The sequence below is a fragment of the Folsomia candida genome, unplaced genomic scaffold, assembly GCF_002217175.1.
Source record: "Folsomia candida strain VU population unplaced genomic scaffold, ASM221717v1 Fcan01_Sc012, whole genome shotgun sequence".
NCBI lineage: Eukaryota > Metazoa > Arthropoda > Collembola > Entomobryomorpha > Isotomidae > Folsomia > Folsomia candida.
In genome coordinates, this window is record NW_019091204.1 from 1519177 (window position 1) to 1539849 (window position 20673).

Consider the following 20673-nt stretch of genomic DNA (forward strand, 5'->3'; position numbering starts at 1 on the left):
GCGCAAAAACTTCAACTATGTGGTTTCACATAAAATATTTAAAAGGCCAGTTTCAATTGATATATGTAGCACAAGGCAGCGAGAACATGTTGATTCTTCAAATGGTAGCTGACAGAACAAAGTTGTGAGAACTTGAGACTTCAAGCTACACAGTGGGATGAAATGGAACTGGGAATTGAACTGAGTAATCCAGATTGAGAATTAATCATGAATAGGTAATCATCATTAGTAATCATGATTTGGATTAATCTGGATTAATAATCATGATTAGTAATCATGATTGGGATTAATCAGGATTAGTAATCCGTAATCACGATTATGGATTAATGAAATCAAATGGGATTATTCCCGGATTAATTCTAATTCCTGAAAAATCGGGATTATAGATTGGGATTAATCTACAAAAACTCTCATTGCCGGATTAGGGATTATGGATTAATAATCCATAATCCGGGATTAAAATCCATAATCCTTAATCAGGATTATCCCAGCTCTGATTATTATGCATGATTGCAAGTAATTATTTTAAATAATTACTTCTAATTATAATTTTAAATACTTATTTAGTTAACGTGAGGTAATAATTTAATAATTAAATTATTAGTCATAATTTTGCAGAATTTCTATGCATTTTGTGCCTCCTGTTCCCCATTTCAACTTGACATAGAATTTGCAGCAGCCCGGCTCGCTCACATTTCAATGACGTTGGCCTCAGCGCCTAGCACCTCAGGCCACAGGTTCTTGTTACAAAGTAGTGCAAACTGTTATTATTCTCATCTAGAATTTGTGACTGGCTCGATAAGCCTCGCACTAACGGAGGACGGACGACTCTTCTCCTGGTGCAATAATTTCATCCCTGGGGCAGAAATCCCTGATAATCTGAGAGACCAGATAGATCGCTACCCTGTTTCAAATGTGGCCACGGATCCAAACTTTATTGGTCGCCCACAAACCGTGCGCCATGCAAGGGGTGACAAAATAGTGCAAGTCGCCCTGTCCGACCTTGAAGCAGGTTTCGTCGTGGTGTTAACTGCAGGGGCAGATGTGTACCATTGGGGTCCGCGGGGTACGGGCATGGACAGAAACCCGCACCCTTTAATTTCAACTCCAGCATTTGGCTACGAGGAGCTTATCTCCGTCGTGTGCGGGGTTAGAGGGATCAGCTTCGCGTTAAGTGAGGATGGAAAGGTAAGGCCGAGAAGGTTCGAAATTTTGACATTTTTCGAAAACTAAATGTTAATATTTCATTACAGGTTTTTGAATGGAAATATCCCAAGTAACATTTGTGCCTTGGCATTGACTTGGCCCGGGTCCGGCTATGTGGCTCACCTTCGGCCACGTCAAAAAAGTAACAAAACGTGGATGGGCCAGCATCGGTTCAATTCTAATTCTGAGTTGATGGAATATTGGCGTGGCCCACATTTGGCATTTAACCAAACCCCAAGTAACCCCTCGCCAGGCATCTTATGATTGTGGCCCAAATCAAGCTTGACGGGCATGGGCCAAGTCCGTTCGGCCGAACGATGGCCCAAATAAGGTTACACGGCTGCCGTGCTTTCTTCTGTCTAGCAGTTCCGGCATTCTCCGTTTTTCCAGTCGTGTTCCACTCGTGATCACGTGAACATATATAAACGTGCTCTGATTTTTAACATGTCGACTTTTAACTTAGAGGCATTTCCATTTTGTGTCGTTGAGTTTGTCGATGATAAGGACAAATTAATTTACGTCGAAGCCGTCCCTCGATCTTGGGTCAACGAGGAAAGTAGGGTGTGTCGCTGGCCAAATATAGCCGGACCTCAACTTGATAAACTACGTAAAGTTCAGTCAAGTCCCGAAAATCAATGGATAACCTACAATAACATCAAGATCTTGAAATTATGTTGTAAGCTCGTCACCTTGTAAATTGAAAATTGAATTTGAATTTATACTTGAAATAATAACTAATAAATTATTTCAGCCGACTTTAAGACTGCCAGAAGTAAGGCCATTTTAGCGGAGACAAAAAACTCGCTGGATACAAGTGAAGATCTTAATAAGGGGAAGAAAAAAACACGGGGTGCTAAAAATCAATTAAAATCAACACGGGACTTGCCATCAGAAAGGGATAATAGTTCATCATCATCGTCGTCATCCATTTTGGCAATAAATTTTTGCTCCTCACTTGAACCGCCTACGTCGATTTTTGGTAATTTGTTACACCACTATAATTTCAATTTTCAAATTCCAATTTTCAATTTTTAAGTTAATTAAGTTATTTTCTGACGTTGTTCATTCCAGTCGATCCTCCGAGCAATAATAATGATCAAATTATTATCCCCTCCACATCACTTGCTCAAAATGTTGCTGGATCTTCTACCGTTGAATTAAATGAGCCAAATGTAGCAGATAACTCTGAGATTATCTGTTCTGACAATTTCGTGGTTGTTAATGATGGTCTATTAGCACAGTTGACTCAGACAATTCAGGGTAAAAGTAAAATCTTCAATAATTATGTCTAATTTTTAATATTGCAATGATATAATTCCAGATTTTAAGGAAGTGATTCTTCGAGAAATTCAAGAGGTGAAGAGCGATATTGCTATTATTCGAGCTCAAGTTTTGCAACAAAACAAGACCGCTGTGGTGCCAGCCAGATGTTCTAAAATTCCTATGAAAACTGTAGAGGATTGGTCTGAATTAGAAGTTTGGTTGGGATCAGTTGAAGAAGCAAAACAGATTATTGTATGGTTGTATTTTCAAATTATTTTATATTTTTAATTATTATTAAAATCTTTTGGTTATTCTAAATTTTATAAATTCAGGTCACAGACTTGGAATTGATTGGAGGCAATGATTTGAATGACCTTACGAGAAGACTTCTTGCGCGAATAATGACAGCGGAATTATCGAAGCAGGTCAATTTCACAGGTGCAAACGGGAAATTAAACTTTGGCGCTTCACCCTTTTACAACATCTTGATTGGTAAAACGTGTTTCAAAATTGTTTCCGTTTTATCGAACATAATGAAAAATGATTTCAAATAGAATATGGTCATTTTTATAGAATCTATCCGATGTTATTCCGACTACAGCAACACGCACGAACGGAAAATACGTCAATGTGTCATGCGATGGTTTAATAATTCAAGTGACCGGGATGGAGGAAGAGAGAGGCGTAGAAAAAATAATCAAGCCGAGACGGTACAATAACTGCTAAAAAATGGACAGATTTTCAGAAACAACGAAGCGTCGAAGAATTGCAGCTACTGTTTCTTCAATCCTTAATGAGTTAGATGTAAAAAATACTTCTAGATTTAATAGCACTCCAATAAGTACAAATAGTTTAGATAGGATTTTAAGTAATCAACAACAAAGTAGTTTAGTTACGAGTAGTGCAGAAAATATAATTTCAGATCAAAATCAGGGATCTTCTGTTAGCGTGGCCAGTATTTATGGAGATAATTATTTTCAAATTAATGAGAGCCCGTGTTCACAATGTGAGTCCAACTCAAGTGATAGTGACAATGAAGAGAAATATGACATCAGAGCGAACTTAGCCAGTTGGTCTGTTCGACACAACATTACGCATGTAGCTCTTAAAGAACTCATCCAAATTTTTCGAAATCTGAAGCCATTTGTTGACCTCCCGCATGACCCACGCACACTTTTAAAAACCCCCAAAGAAATTATTAAAACCCCAATAGGTACCGGGTTTTATACCCATTTTGGAATAAAAGCTGGAATCCTTAGAAAATTAGCTGAAGGTCTTTCCCAAAAACACAAAAACTTTCCTGGCTTAGTTCGCATATAAACTTAATATCAATTTGTATCGGAATTGACGGTCTCCCCTCTCAGGATGTAGTAACACTCAAATTTGGCCTATTTTATGTTCCATTGATCAATCTATTTGTCAAAAACCATTCTCTATTGGACTTTTTGGTGGAAAACAAAAGCCTGAGTTATTGAACTTGTACCTAAAGGATTTTGTTTCAGAAATGGTAGAGTTAGAAGATTCTGGAATTTTGTTTAATGAAATCAAATACGTCGTACGAATTAGGGCAATAATTGATGACGCTCCGGCAAGAAGTTTTCTTAAGTCATGTTGTCAATTTAATGGCTACAATGGGTGTGAACGGTGTACTGATAAGGGAAGGTACGATAAAGAATTTAGGAAAGTAATTTTTTCAGAGTTAAATGCCTCTAAACGAATTGACACAGATCTGACAAGCCCACACTTTACAGCAATATCCCCTCTGACCTCCCTCAAATTAGGAATTGTGTCACAATTTCCTCTTGATTACATGCATATGTGTTGCCTGGGTGTCATGCGGAAGCTCATGTACATTTGGATTAAAGGTGATTTAGTAGACAGACTGTCTGCAAGCCAGATATTTCAATTATCTGAACATCTTAAGTCTCTAACCCCATATATTTCTCATGAATTTGCAAGAAAGCCAAGATCGGTTAGGGAAATTGACCACTGGAAAGCCACAGAATATAGACAGTTACTGCTATACACTGGAATTGTTGTTTTAAAAAATCGTCTCAGTGCCCCAAGATATCAACATTTCTTAAAATTTTGTGCTGCCATGCACATTCTTCTTTCTAAAAATTCTTCTAATGAAGGTGTAAGATATGCTGAAAATCTTTTGAGGGCGTTTGTTCATGATTTTATTACTTTGTACAGCAGAAAATTTCTTGTATATAATATTCATAGTCTTATTCATTTGGCGGATGATTATAGAAAATTCGGATCCTTGGATAATATTTCCGCATTCCGGTTTGAGAATGAAATGCAAACTTTCAAGCGAATGACTCGTGGTAGAAATAGAAAGCTTGAACAAATAGCTTTACGGCTCTCTGAAACTAACAGTGTTGGTCTGTTTAACCAGAAAAGAATCGCAGCTAAACACCGTAAATCAATAATTATTCCAGATATTGGTTACGCTAACAGTAATACAGGAAATAATTGCTTTTTGACACAGTCTGGGGATATTGTCTTGATTAGTGAATTTACAAATTCTAAAAAACGTGTGTATGTAAGAAAGTTTACTGAAAAATCGGGCATAAATGATTTCCCTTGTGACAGTACAGTTTTTAGGATTTATTTATGCAGTAAACTATCAAAACATGTATATTGTTATAATTTGAGCCACATTGCGAGAAAATGTCTAATGTTACCTTATTGTAGTGACACATTTGTTGTTGTTCCTCTAGTTCATAGTAGGGTTGCCGCGGGTAGCGAAAATGCTACCCGTTACCCGACCCGCTACCCGCAGCACAACTACCCGTACCCGCACGGGTACCCGTTACCCGCTACCCGTAATGAAAATTGACTTAAAACCTAACCAGCCTTAAGAATAAATTCCATTTAATTAATTGGCTCATTTGGGTTGATATGTAATTTCAGATAATGCTGCGCAAGTAACGAATGCCGTAAATTGCTATGGGAATATCCGCAGTTGTTCTGAAACCAAACTTTTTGACTTGCAATGGAACGTTTTTCAAACTACATCGGGATTTCTTAACGAATGATATCAAAAAATCAAGTTAAAAATTAGGAATTATCACTAATCTTTCCCTTGAATAGCCCGTAGGAAACTATTTGGATCAGAGTTCAAAGTCCACCATGATTTTCGTCCAGTGGAGGAATAAGATGCTGAACATTTACTTAAAAATCGAACTTTGCCTCCAATATTTTTCTTTAAAGTGGACATTCAACGGAAAGTATCATGTGATTCCTAATTTTTGGCTTGACTTTTTAATATACTCTCTAGATAATCTTGGTGTAGCTTGAAGAAAGGTTCAACTTTTAGTTTGATTTTTTTTGGAATTTGATTTAAATTTAAGTTTTCATTTTAAAAATATCTACAAATAAAATTTTAGCCTTCAATCGGATTCAGGTTTTTCATCTTCAACGAACAAATTAAAATCTCGTCAGTCTTACACAAATAAATAAATACAAAATAAATACAAATAAATACATAAATAAATACAAGTCAAATTGTTACTCAGATTTTAGAGCAGGCAAATTTTACTTGAGAAACAATAATTTCATTTTAGGGACGTGAAAAGCATATCAGGCTGCCATAGGCTTCCGTGGCTTCCGAAAAGACACGCACGCTATAAACCCTAGTTGCTGGAAAATAGCAAAGTTTGAAATAGATAAATAATAAATTGACGCTTTTGTTGGTAAATGGACTAACTTGCTGCTAGCTTTCTTTGTGAACTGATATATGTCGAGAATTAAATAAAAACAGAACTACCCGTTACCCGTGCGGGTAGTTCTCGCTACCCGCAGAAAACGGGTACCCGCAAGAATCGTGCGGGTATGCGGGTAACGGGTACCCGACCCGTTACCCGCGGCAACCCTAGTTCATAGCTTAATTGAATAAAATATAAATCATTCAAAAAATAAAAATTCTCATTACGGCGTTTATTTGGATGGGGGCCGGCAAGGGAACAAAATTACGAACATGGGCCACAGAAGGGGTATTCATGGGCACGCGTATGCATGCCAAGTCTGCCCCACACATGGGCCACTTATGGGTTAAATGCACTGATGAGTTTCGGCTCACTACTGGTGGCCACGACCGGCAGGGGGGCACAAATCCTTACTTGAGCCGCGGCCAACCCCGGAACTCGCCCGAGTTCGGATGGCCGTGGCGGCCCTAAGAAAGGCCAAGGCCAAAATGTTACTTGGGATGGTACCGATTATATTAGAAGGTCTTACATATGTGACACCCCGATTAAAAAGGTAAAAGAAATCTGTATTTTTTAATGAATCATTTTTTACGTCGTGAAATTGAATCCAGTCGCACTGATTGATTGATTGACTCTTATAGTTAGTTAGTAGTTCCCTTTAACCTCTATGACACTACTGATTTTTTAATAAAATTTCTCTTCGGTACGATGTTAATAATTTCATAATTACACCTGACAGCAACCAAATAAAATTTTTAATGATAATAATGTCCCTGAACAATTTGACATTTAATGACAGTCATTTTTAAATCTTTCAGTTTTTAACGAAAAACACGAAAAATCCACTTTTGAACATTGGTCGGTATAGGGAAAATTCCAAAATTTGTGAAAAATATATTTTTAAAAATCCATTTTTTTACCATCGAGTTTTTTTTTACAAAATATAAAAGAAATCTTCTTATTTTTGAGAAATTTTGGTGTCAAGATAATTTCTGCCGTACACATTCAACGGAAAATAAAATATTACACTAATATGTGTATTTCGTCGTTAAGAGGTTAATTCATACGTAGCAACGTTTAAAGTAATTTAATTCTTTATGCAGATAACCGCGGCAAAATCGTGCACTCTCGCCTTATCTGCGGAAAGAACTCTTTACTTTTGTAGAACGGTGTCCGAAGACAGTGCAGTATGGGAGGCGGCACCAAGGTTCAAAAACAACGTCCAAGACATCGCAACCTGTTGGACGGAAAACGTTTTGGTCGCCGAGGGGAAGGATGGCACCCACGTCGCCCGAAATTTGACCACTGGCAAGTTCTCATCTTCAAAATTGGCTTCGGTGGACGAATATTTTGCCGAGCTTTGTCAAAAAAGCCACCGCACGATTGGGATGCCAAGTCGAATTAGGCCAATCGGGAAGGGCACGTTGGGTCAGGAAATTGCCAACTTGTGGAGAACCAAGGTTACTTGAAATTTTGAGGACGAGTAAATATGTATTTAAAAGTTTGTAACGTTTCATTTGCTTTACAGAACGATGTCGACGTTACATTTTCCGTGGAGGAGAAAACCATCACGGCCCACAAATTAATTCTGAAATCAAGAAGTGATTACTTCGCAAAAATGTTTAGCAACGAATGGAAGGAAACTGAAGGATCGTGAGTTCCTACCTTAAAAAATGATGTCATCTTATCACTGAACTGAAAATGATTTACAGCGTGATTAAGATCGAGAACACTGAATACGTTACTTTCGAAGCCTTCCTCTTCTACTTGTACCACGACAAGGTCAACTTTTCGGAGGATGAGTACGAAAACATTTTTGGTAAGGTGTATTCGAATTTCGGAATAAGAATTTTGCCTGGGCTGATTTAAATTGTATGATTTTAGTTAATTTCTAATCCTTTCCTATGAATTTACTTATTACATAGACCTCATGAAGTTAGCGGACTCTTATTGCGCCACCAACGTTGCGCGAGACTGTGAGAAGATTCTGATCCGCGGGATTAACACGGAAAATGCATTCTTCCTCGCTCGACGCGCTCCCGCCGTGAATGCTATGGTATTTCAAGTTATTTCACTTATTTTACTTTTTTGATGAGCCCACGTCTAATGGAGTTTGTACGTATTGTTTCAGATTTTGAAGGGGAAGGTGACAAGATTTATTGTGGAGAATTGCACCCATCTCAACGTAGGTCAATTGTGGCCTCAAGAGCTGATTGAGATGATTGGACAGGAAGCCTTCAGAAAAGTGTTGATGGCGCGACCTGAGCCGTCATGAAGGTTGGGCTTTGAGTAATGACCAAAATAATAAAAATCATTATTTATTTATATTATTTTCCAAGATGATTAAGGAGTTGACAATCAATTAATAACGTTTACTAATTAATTAGCCCTGTAAAGGTTTTGAAATTTTTGAAACTAAGAAAATATCATAGCATTATTAGCTTCACACCATTCACTTTCGACCCCACATACAAAATTCCACTATATCTTTACAAATTACAAATCTGCAGATTTCTTAGGTGATGTAAAATTATTTCATGTGGAATCTGGTGCAATATGCGTAAGATAGGTATCCATGCAGTGGTGTTAGTTAGTAGTTAACTACAATTTTTAGCAAAAAGTAGTTGTAGTTAAGATTCAACTCCTTTTCTAAAGTAGTTGAAACAAACTTGTTAACTACTTTCTCGGATGGTATTGTTGACGAACAACGCCTTAACTACTTTTCAATAGGACTGCCAATGAGTTGAGTTGAGCTGAGTTGAGGGTTAACTCAACTCAACTCAATAAGAAAAATTACCGACTCAAACTCAACTCGACTCAAATTAGTCTCAACTCAAACTCGACTCAACTCAAATGTTAACGACTCAAACTCAACTCATATCGACTCGCCTTTTTTAGAGTAAAATATTTATTTAAATAAATACGTTCAAAAGTGGTTAAAAATCTCGTTAAACGTATGATTTTTAAATAAAATTTCCGTTGAGAACGATATTGGTAGTCACCAGTTACAATTTTCATGATTTCCTACAGAAGACTAAAAGCTACAAATACAAAATTGTCAAAATTGTCAGTGTTCATTTCGATAAGCTAATCAACAAATCGATATACGATGACGATGGATATGGAGAGCTTAGTATGTGTATTTTACAGTGTAATTTTTCATTCAAAATTTTTTGACAATTGAACATTTTTCCATTTTTGATTTCAACCCACCCAGCAAATCCAATCTTGAAATATTTGAGAGAAAGTGATTCACGAGATTTCAAGTGTGAAAAATCGAAAAATGTGAATAATTTTATCACAAATCGCTGACTAGAGATTTAGTAGCTTACTTTCATCAAGGTGAAAATCTCGAAATGAACAAACTGGCATTAAAAAAATCCTCATTTTCCATAACTCAACTCAAACTCATTATTTTTCAACTCACTCATTTCAAAGTGAGTCGAGTTATACTCTCGACTCAAACTCAACTCACTAACTCAATGAGTCAAATGAGTTGACTCGAACTCATTGGCAGTCCTACTTTTCAACTACTTTTCTATGTTTCCTCTTCCAGTCAGATATTGGTATTTCATTGGAAGGGGCATCTCATATCGGCGCCAAATTTAAGTTTAGCCGTAAATATGAATGGATCCCTCATCAAGGGTCCTAGTAGATTCTAAAAAAACATGGTGGGTATCCTGGACACGACGGGCACCTCAGAAGTTTCCCTTGTTAGGCTTACGTGGTTCTTGTTGTTATCAAACCTCTGAAAACCTCTTTTATCAGATTCTGAGGCAAATGAAATTAATTTCTTTAAACCATACGTAACTTCATTGTTAATCAAGGATGATATTTAAGTGCTCGGATCAGCATGAAATTTTGAGAATATTCACGCGTGATTGAATTTCTCATATCATTTGCATGTACATAAATCCTAATTTCTTGCATAAATCTCAAATTTCACAAAAATCTCAAAGTTCCCCACTAATCTCAAGTTGTAAAGAAATCTCAAATTCCTTAAAAATGTCAAATTTCCTAAAAATCCAAAAATTAACTAATACATGGTTAAGTAAAAATTAAAAACTATTTTAAGTTTCTGTAGACGGTCAATTCCTCAGTTGACGGCTAATTGAAGTTCCATACAAGATGGAATTTCATCACAAGTGCAAAGTTTATTCAAACTCTTAAATCCATTTAAGATAAGCCAATCTAATTTGTGTCCCTTCACTGTTTAGAATTCAAATTGAAGTATGTGCAAGTAATTTTCATTTCTCATCCAGTCCAACAAACAACTATACCTGTACCACCTACAAAACGGCAACCACGGTGCGTAAATATGCAAGTAAAATTGTAAGAGGAGATGACTGTGGTGTAATTTCCTCGCCAAGGCCATTCCCGGGGAGAGGACGTGAAGAGTAAGGGCTGTAGTTTGATATTCACCTCTCCGTTAAATTTGCTAAATTTTAATTCGTATCCTGTCGATGCAGCAACCAACTAGTGTAAGTTATAGATCTATTTAATTTATAATGCCAATACTTGTTTTGAGTGTTGAGTTTTGAGAAATATGCTTTATAATAAGTAATAACAAAAGAAGGCTACATTTCTTTAACCAAAAAATAACACATCACTCTGAAATCGAATGTCGTTTGCAGCGTTGCATTTATGTAAAAAATAGCTGGCAATAGTTTATCGTTTAGATACTTAGCACATTCAAGAGTATGCTAAGTATCTTAATTCCATAGATGATTATTTAAATAATACCATGGTTGTGTCATTCAGTTTCCGGAAATGTAGACCGCAAGACGGATAACGTCCGCCCTCAATTCCATTGCAAGGCCGGAGTACATCCATCTGGGAATAAGCGTGGCATCGTTGCAATTAATTCTGGAAAATATTCAGTAATGTTTTACTTGTATGTGAAATATTATATAATAAATATAACTGTACATTGTCTACGTAGGGTTTGCATGTTCGAGCACAGACAAAGTTTACGATTGAACAAGGCTTCCTTGACAAAGACCCACTAAAATTCGTGCGCTCAAATATTTAAGCTCTATTGCATATTATTTAAATAAGATGAATTATGTTTTTAATTTAATTGTTGACGTCGAGCAAACCAATGGACAAGCCACATAAGCGCACTGTAAATAAAGTGCATAATGATCATAATATAGTTCATAATTTGGTTATAGTTTATACAGATACAGAAGTTCGGGCGTAGATGCATCCTGTTCGAAGCCTCCGAAGTGAAAGGACGGACGGGAGGAAGATCCAGACGGACCATCAAATCCAGGGTTGAGTTTGTATTTACCATTGTTATTATCTTGTCTAATAAATGCAAAATCCATGCAAAATTCCATTCCATACGAGGTAATTTATGTGTCTAAAATAATTATCCTAAGTTGTCGACGATATCGACTGTGTCGAGAGTAACCGCACCTCCACCATTCAGGACAACCATATTCGTTCCTTTCTAAACAGGTTAAACTCATTAAAAGGGCAATTGAACCTTCAGGGGAGATTGAATATTTGAGGCATTCGTAATATGTTAAATTACAGTGATTTAAATTTTGAAATTATTTTTTCCCGTTTTATTTACTTGCAATTAAATCATGTACAATGTGTGATTAGGAATAAATGCACCACCAAATACTAGCAACCAAAAATAAACGATATACTATGAATTGGCACATAATTGAATAATTCACTCAAGCAGAATAAAGCAGCAGTGATACAATCATTTAATATGGATTTCTTATATAATATTGAAAACAGAAATTGTCTTGTCTTCTATTTACTTGGATGCACTTCTACCCCTTGCAATTCGCATATTCCAATAAAAGATGAGGAGCGATTGTCGGTGACAGGGTTGGTGCAACAGGTGGTACATGAGGTGATGCTGTTGAGGGCAGAGACGGAAGAGGATTTAGCTTTGCTTTATATATTGGAGGAGTCATATTCAATATTTCTTTTTCTGTGGAAAGAGGAGGGAGCGATACACGTGGTCAAGCAGGATTGACCTCTGCATGCAGCGGAGTTATTTTTTTATCTTCAATTTTATCTTCATAGCTCTTGCAATGACGTATCGAAAAAAGTGCACATGAGAAATGACCTACTTCCCCACGAATCCGTTACGAAACCCCCAGCCGTATACCTATTACCCTGGAAAAAAGGTTTTCTCGAGAGAATTCACATACACCCCACGATGACCAGAAGCTCTGCAACGCACAGAAAAAGCTTCCATTCCTTGATGCTGCTGTCGGTTCAGCCTTTCCCAAGTTGAAAAAACGGACCTCCTTGGAATCAAGGTCCAAGCAATGGCAGCATCTATTGCACCGCTCAGCAGCTTCCCGATTTCCCATCCAAAACGCTGATAATCCAACTCCAAGAAATCTAGATATGTTTCAGGTGAGGCCAAGATGTCTAAACTGCACCTGAAAGTAAGAAATTAAATTAATTCAAAATTTGCATTCAAAATTCAAAACATCCTTCCTGAACAAACAAACAAACGAATTAATAAAAACAAAAATATAACGAAAACTTGCTGTTACGCATTATTATGCACATGATGCACACGTCAATTAATATGTACATGTTCAATCTATTAAGGGATATTGTTAAAAAAGATATCCAATAACTAAATATATGCACGAATGTATGTACAAAATGAAACAAATAGATATATAATTGCACATAACAAAATTTCAATGACTTCTTTACAAAGAGATCTTCACAAAAACCTTGGACTTTGGACAATCACGCCCCAGATGCATGATGAGATGATGACCCTTCAAGTCTCAAATTTTGCAGCAGAAATCTTGGGTAGGTATAACAACCCACCAACATTTCTGGAAATGGGGCAGAACGAATCTCTCTCTCTTCTCATAACCAGAGGCTCTGCAATGCTGCATAACCCATGGATTTGAGAAACCTTTACTATTGTCAAGCGTTTGATAATGCAATTTTGATTAAAAAGAAGAAAACTTCATATAAATCTGAGACCCTCAATTTATCCGATGAATACATACAATCCAGATAACATGAGTAGGTATAGGTAAGATCTCATTTCATATTTATCAAACCTCAGACATTCGTATACTACAGCTATGTACATACAATCCTATGAAACACAGCTAAGTATATACGTAGGTAGCTATCTGTGCATGTCACTTACATAAGGCGTAAGTGTTAAGTCGCTGACTGATGTTCGTCACTACGTAAATACTTTTACAGTTATTCTCCAGTCTGATTTGGTGTCCTAGGCGCCGGAGATGAGCTCAAAGCGACAGGCAGGGAGTTAGTTTCAGTAATCCTGGAAGTGGAAGATGTTATCCATACCATCTTATTTGTGGGGGAAATTATTATGTAAGTTTGTATTATAATTACATTTAATTATTTGTATTCCGCTGCGATATTAATGCTTGCTATTTGCAGAATTCTGCTAACCGTCGTCGCTTTATTCTTCTCAGTGTCAAGGAGGGCAACTTCTTCTTCAAATTCGTCAAATGCAAAAGTACTAAAATAATTAGTTAACAAGCCATAGTTACTGGTAACGAAGGGCTTAGTTACACATTTAAATTGGAAACAAAATGACCATGGTTGCCAAAAAATTGAACTACTGTTCCTGGGCATTATTCGGTGTTGGTCACGAGGGGCGGCGTACGCAGAAGTTACCAAATTGGTCGCATTGTTGGTTGAGCGTCTATGAAACCATTTAATTAAGATAATTAGATAATAAGCCTTGGTTGCTGGTAATTGTCACCTTAATTATGGTTGTATTTGCCACAGTTGATCAGCCTGGGTTACCGAGAAACGTGGCATTACATATGTAGTAATGCATTTTATGTGGATAATTAATCGGCGTTAAAAAACTGGAATTTTTGAAAATTATAATTTTCCTTCGCTGTAATCAACAGCTGCATCATAAATTACTCGATTCAAATAGCCGTAATTTCAGTCGAAGTAAGCGACGAAGTAATATTTTTGTAAGTGTGAACGAAAAGACAAGCGGCATGACCACATGTGTACAAATGTACTTGAAATGTACAAGTAGTCATTTTTTTCGATCTGCTGCTATTATAGACTAGTGACCTTTAATGCATCTTGGGGAAACCATTAAACTAGCGATTGAGCAGTGCTCATATTTTTGAATATTTTCTAAGCCCTTTTTAAAGAATATAAAAAATAAGTACCAAAATTGATAATATTATAATTACAATATTCTTGTCGTTTGCGTTTGCGTATCAATTCAATATACCCATCAATAATTAGGTCAGGAAACCATTTTTCGGGTAAAAGTGTAAAAATATCATTATCGTGAATACTTACATTTCCAATAGTAATCACATTATTTATAGAATCTATTGAGAATGGTAATATTGGATGGACGAGGGAAGGAGATGAGCTATGTATATACTGGCGTACAAATGTCAATGACTCGCGGAGATATCAAAATTGGTTGTTGGGTTATACTTATCGCTAATTTACTTCGCAATTGGTTTTCTAATTGTTTTATATAATCCTTTTGCTCCTTGATTTGTAAGTCGATAGATTCTACATATATCTGTTGAAATCGGAGTAAGTTCGTGGTCGGCTCCAGCTAAGCATAATGGGGCTATTTGATCTATTTCACTGAAAGCTAATGTAATTTCTTTGTCGTTTTTAATGGGATTATATACTTCTGGTAAATTAAGTGGATTGTTTGATGATTGTGGTAATAGAATTAGGTAATTTGAACTGTCCTTGTTTTTAATAGGTTGCGAATTCACTAATAATTTTATTCTAGTTGCGAATGGAATTATTTCTTTAATTTTTTTATATGAGGTTTAACTTTTTGTGGTTGTGGAAGATTTGGGAGATGTCTTGATGGGTCGTCAGGATACTGTATTGTTATCTCACGTGTGCGCAGTGTAACCACGGGATACTATAAAGTACAGTTGGTTTGTCTAAGAAACATATTCCCTTATTTCAACACATTTTATCACGAGTAATAAATCACGGCATAGAGTAGATCGGTAGCGTCCATTACGTGTAAGAGCACAAATCTATTTACTCATACCTTAATTACTAGCTCGCCCCGGGTTGTACGGAAGCTATTTAATTCCTCTTGTATCTCTGTCTCTCTGTCAGAGTTGCTAATTTCTGGTGCGGCGAACCACCACACCTAAGTTAAGTAGAGCGGGTCCTATGGGAACCCGATCACTAGGATTAATGGCCAGAAAATGGTCAAAAATGATTTTAAGACCTCACATTTTTGTAGAATATTATAAATATATCTAGCGTCCAATTTCCGGAACAAATAAGGCCTAAGTCCATAGTCAACATCGTGTTGAATGTTCTTCGTCACGCCTTCTATTACCGCATTTTTGGAAGACTTTGCAACTTCATTCCTAATTATCTCCTACCTGAATCGAAATTTTCTTAAAGTATCGACTGTTTCACAAAGCAGGGAGTATTACTTCTTACATAGAGTCCAAAATCTTTGGATGAGGGGAAGATAAGTGACATTTGGAGGGTTTTCATTTTTCAAAATCAAACTGCCATTTGATCACCATACATTTTGACGCCAACGAAATCGGAAATTTCGTGAGAAATGTATAAAAAAAATTTAATTTCGCTTCGGTTTTCACTTGAGAGATATATTTGCCACGAAAAAATTCTATTCCCGGAGTTTCTGGAACGTTTTTAAGGACGTAGGACTCATCGTCCGTCACCAAGTTTTTTGAGAAATTTTGCTGTAGAGCTTGGGAGGTCTTGCGTTTACCATTTTTTCTTGACCTTCCATATATTTTGGTGCACATCTTTTTGCATATGTTTTGACCCACAATTTATAGGCCTTAATATGATGCACGTAGTTTGTATTAATCATTGACTTCTTGACCGCATCAGGCATGAACGTGGAGTGACACTTTCCAAAAATAAATTGAATCGTTTTTAACTTTCAAGGGGTCATTATGATGGTTTTTACTCAAGGTGCGTATTTCAGGTTGACATTTTCGGATTCTCCATACTTTTTTATGTATGCCTCAATTTTTGCACGCCCACCCCCTTCTCCGTTGAAATGCAGTCAAGTCTTCTTCAAGCCGTTGTCACTCAAATTTTGGTACTTCCAAAAACTCGATTCTCGAGTTCGTCGCTTTGAAATGGTGTAGGAAATTTTTGTTTCACTGAAAACTTATGAAATTTTGGGGGTGCGTGGCTAGATATATTTGGCATATTCTGCATGAATTTCAGATTTCTAAACCCATTTTTGACTACTCCACCATTAAACTTCCTACTGAACGGGTTCCTATAGGACCCACTCTAAGTGAGCGCACCGGTTCGCCGAACCAGAAACTAGTAAGTCTGCTCTCTGTCCGTCTGTCAGTTCGTCTGTCTCTTTGTCCATCTGTCTGTCTGTTAATGAGTTTTTTAATCCATTGATAGTAAATAAATTGGACAATTTCCGTTCTTTAGGCCATTGGTATCGAACAAGCGATGACACAAAATGGTGCCAAAGAATTGGGAGAATTCAAGCAATACGCACCAAAAGTGTAAATTTAAAATTTTATTCAGCTTCGAAATAAAATAAAATAATACTTTTCTCCCAACAAGCCCACCAACGCGAGCATATCAGCAACCAGAATGATGAAAAATGCTGAATAAATTTCTGAAAATGTGATGGATTCCACTTTCATTTTGTAAATGGGGACACAAACTGGATACGTGTTCCGTTCAAAGTCCTTCCTTAATCGATTGTGTAATCCGTTTTCCATCGATTTTATCAATCTGTACAACAAACAAATAAATTACATACTTTTTGTCTAGCCTTAAAATGATTCATGTGTGTCATCGAGAAATGAGGTCAGAAAATTACGGAAAAAATACCAATATTACTTCATTTTGTGTCAATAAAATTTTCCTGAATGCATAATTCGAAATTTGGTAGAATTTTTACAATCTGATTTAAGAGATGATCATTTCAAAATTCAATATACTGTTAGAAATCTGGGTCATATATCAGTAGTCAGGTAGGTATCAGATATCATATATGGCTAAAGCTTGGTATTAATATAATACTGGATTTCTAAGAGTGTATTGTTAAGTAATAAGTTATTCGTTAAGTAAAAATTATGTCATTAATATTAATTACATAATTAAATTACAAAATGAAACAAGAATTAAATATGTATTATCATTAATTCATTACATAATTAAAAGAAAAATTATAATTTTCAAGATTTGTACTCACTTTCTATTAATGGCCTCCTTGTATGGATACTCCTTCCTGGTGTAGAACGCTAACGGAATAACCAAATTATCGAAGGGGACGGCTGAAATAAATTCGCAGATTTGCCAATCTGTAAAATTCCATCGTCTCGCCGCCACTCCGACGGCATCCTGCGATGTAACGAAGGCGTAACCTCCTTGCATAATTTTCCACACGGAATCCATCTTACTGACGAACGTGCTTCGCCACGTTACCTCTAAGTTTTTCTGCCAAATTTTAATTTCGCGGAAAAAGTTATTAACGAACGGTACCAATTTGAGTTTCCTAAACAAATTGCAATTGCAATAATCTGTTTAATTAAAATTTTTTTATACCTCAAAAAACGTAGACGTCAAGGGATTCGCCAATATTTTGAAGTTGGCTTTAAGTATCTTCGCAAATGTGGTGAAAGGGTTGTACGACACGGTCAATCTTGAAAGAACGGAGGCCGAGTAAATCGTGTAAACAATCCAGAAAGATGTCAATGCCTGGATGAATACAAGTCGATGCGGGAACCGAGCAGGCGTCTTCTTACACCCTGAGAATTCAAAATTACGCAAATTTTTAACACATCAAAAATTTTTTGTCAATTTGCAAATATTTTCTGGTGCAAAATTAGTTCTAAAAAGTTCCATGGTTGTCAACCAATTTATTTCTATGTAACTTTACTTAAAAAACTTGGGAATTTGGTAAATTACATAAATTGATACAAATAATGTTGAGAAGTGAGATTTTACTATTAAGTAACTTAATTTGAGTTATTGCTAATTTGCAAATATTTTTTTGTACAAAATTAACATTTCTCTAATTTAAATTGAAAAATTTGAATATTTGGCCATGCAAATGAATGAATTAGATTTAAAGATGTTTGCCCACGTGCTCACAAATATTTTATAAAATTTCCAAACCTCTTTGATAAAATGCTCCAAAAATCCAGAAGTTATTCCCACACTTTTTCTCCTCAGGTCGAAGACGTGCATCTATTCTGGAAACTAGGACGGCACACGTGACAATAATTGCTAGCAGGGAAATTAAGCCGAACCATGCTGGCGTCGAGAATGGTGTGATAAATCCGTCCTCCATCACATACTTTCTTGGGGGTCGAAACCAAACCATTATTCTGAAGAGTAATGAATAATTAGCTAAATTAAATAATTACTCTGATTTATGTACATATGCAAGCACAGGTTGAAAGAAAGGCAATTCTTTACTTGAATTGTGTGTAAAGTTTTTGCCAATTTTTGCACCATACAATACACACATTGTTTTCAATTAGGATTTGGGTACACAAAATCGATGATATTTTGCAAGACTGCATTCTTAAAAATAATGTTACATTTTTAAAAGGTAAATCCACTCTAAATTATTATTAAGCATTTAAATTAACGTTAACTTCAAATATAAAGAGTAAAGTTTACTCTGGATTTAGTATATTTTACGTAACTTGGAACCTGGAGTCCATTTACTTTTAACAAGGGGAACAACATTTTTGAGAGTGTGGTTTTCGACGCCTTCAATTTTTCCATTGTTGTATGAAATCAGTAAATATTTTAGTAAAATTTCCCAAAGTCGTTTACTCTACAAGATTTATAAAAATCTGGTAAGAATGTGCAGAAATATAATGAGAATTTCCAAACTCAGCACAAATTAGCCAATATATTAACATAATTTGTTATTAGGTTTTCCCCTGAATTTCCCTTCTTTTCTAATTTCAATTCTTTCAAACAGTCTGATTTTGCAACCGATTTTATTTGTTTTTGTTTTGTTTTGCTTACTTGTCTATATTTACGGGAAGTGTGGGGCTTAAGTGTTTTATTCTGTATCTTAACATGTACGACGACGCTATGACGAGATCGACCTCATCGTTCAGTAACTTTGCCCCCGTCCCACCCACCGTCGTTCCGTTCAAATCTGTGATAAATTCTTGCCCAGGAACAGCAACGATACTAAATTGAGAATTTGAAATTACAATTAATCACTTAGTTACTAATTGTACGTTAATCCATAATCAGAATTTGTAATAATTTGGTAAAAAAAAGTTGTATCATAATACAAGTGTTCCAACGGACAAAAAAAAACATTAGGAAAACATTTGTTACCAAATTGCAACCAATTTTAACACCATTATTTGTTCACCTAAAATGTAACGCGTCCCTTAAATAGTGTAAAATCTCGACAAAAAATCCCCCCACAAATTCCGAATGATTCCCCACGGTTTCCAATTTCGCAATAAATTTCTCATCATTCGAGTCCTACAAGATTTTAAAAATATGTTTTATCAAAAAAAGTGTAAAATTGACATCTAATTGTGGTTGATTAATGAATAAATATCCAATTAATTACTTACCACTGCCGAAACTCTGATAACCACTCCAGACAAGTCTTCTTCCATCCTGAGCCCGTCCAAGTTTTAAATTTTATCATTAAGCACTTTTTTAAATATAAGTTCTGCTTATTAACAGATTTCCACGAATTTTATTACTTAACATGACAAAGATTGAATTATTTTTAATTTATCACATTCTATAGGAACAATTTCGTCGGAAATTTTCATAAGTGAAAAATAAATCGCAGAAAATTGTTTCCACAATGTTCCCATGCTTCCAATTAATTTTTTTCAAAATCATGCACATCACAATATCTGCAAACAAGCACTATAATCACTTTAAAATTGAGCCACATCCAATAAACAAGGACGAATCAATAAGCAATTACATGAGTTTTTATGCATGTGATATTTCTTTTAAATTCAGCCAGTACTATGTTCACTTTAAACTTTCAGGCTAAAATTTAACCATTACTAAAATATATGTCGGACCACTAGAAATGTTTGCCATGCACTCACATAAATTTATTACCCTAGTGAAATTCAAATGCTTACTATATAAATATACATATGTATTATATGAGTGCTTAACTTTCACTAACATATAAGTAGAAGTATTTACATACATAGGTATGTATAAATATGTAGATTGGATGATTGGGCAAATATTTAAAACCCAATTTTTCTCAAAACTTCCTAATTTGACGTCACTGTGCAATCCATATGTACACATCCTTGGAGTGAAATGGCTTTAAAACTCTATTTGATTACCAAGTGGTAAATTGGAAAAAATATATCGATTTTCAAAATAAATATTTCCTGGTGATGCATTAAAGTAGTTCTCTATTTATATGGTTGGTAAGTATTTATTAACTTCGATTGATGTAGCCTAGGCCTTTAAAATGATACACAATTTCATCCTTAACTGGAATGAA

The 20673-nt window shown here is 35.7% G+C and overlaps 3 protein-coding genes across 3 annotated transcripts; 2 read left to right on the plus strand and 1 right to left on the minus strand.

The window, feature by feature from the left end:
- The first annotated feature begins 1277 nt into the window (after positions 1-1277).
- On the plus strand, positions 1278-3188 carry LOC118437272. The gene is made up of 6 exons (XM_035856193.1): positions 1278-1882; positions 1958-2185; positions 2278-2466; positions 2528-2721; positions 2802-2961; positions 3043-3188. The coding sequence occupies exons 1-6, from the start codon at positions 1651-1653 to the stop codon at positions 3186-3188; spliced, it is 1149 nt and encodes a 382-aa protein (XP_035712086.1). The 5' UTR covers positions 1278-1650.
- Positions 3189-6585: 3397 nt separating this feature from the next.
- On the plus strand, positions 6586-8475 carry LOC118437220 (RCC1 and BTB domain-containing protein 1-like). The gene is made up of 6 exons (XM_035856102.1): positions 6586-6735; positions 7286-7642; positions 7711-7835; positions 7895-8001; positions 8108-8238; positions 8314-8475. The coding sequence occupies exons 2-6, from the start codon at positions 7571-7573 to the stop codon at positions 8455-8457; spliced, it is 579 nt and encodes a 192-aa protein (XP_035711995.1). The 5' UTR covers positions 6586-6735; positions 7286-7570; the 3' UTR covers positions 8458-8475.
- A 3846-nt stretch (positions 8476-12321) lies between these two features.
- LOC118437273 (probable glutamate receptor) lies at positions 12322-20082 on the minus strand. Its single transcript, XM_035856194.1, has 8 exons — positions 19760-20082; positions 19549-19664; positions 19188-19358; positions 18321-18532; positions 17748-17950; positions 17395-17639; positions 16743-16931; positions 12322-12598 (listed from the first exon to the last, which is right to left on the minus strand). The coding sequence occupies exons 1-8, from the start codon at positions 19802-19804 to the stop codon at positions 12322-12324; spliced, it is 1458 nt and encodes a 485-aa protein (XP_035712087.1). The 5' UTR covers positions 19805-20082.
- Positions 20083-20673: the final 591 nt, after the last annotated feature.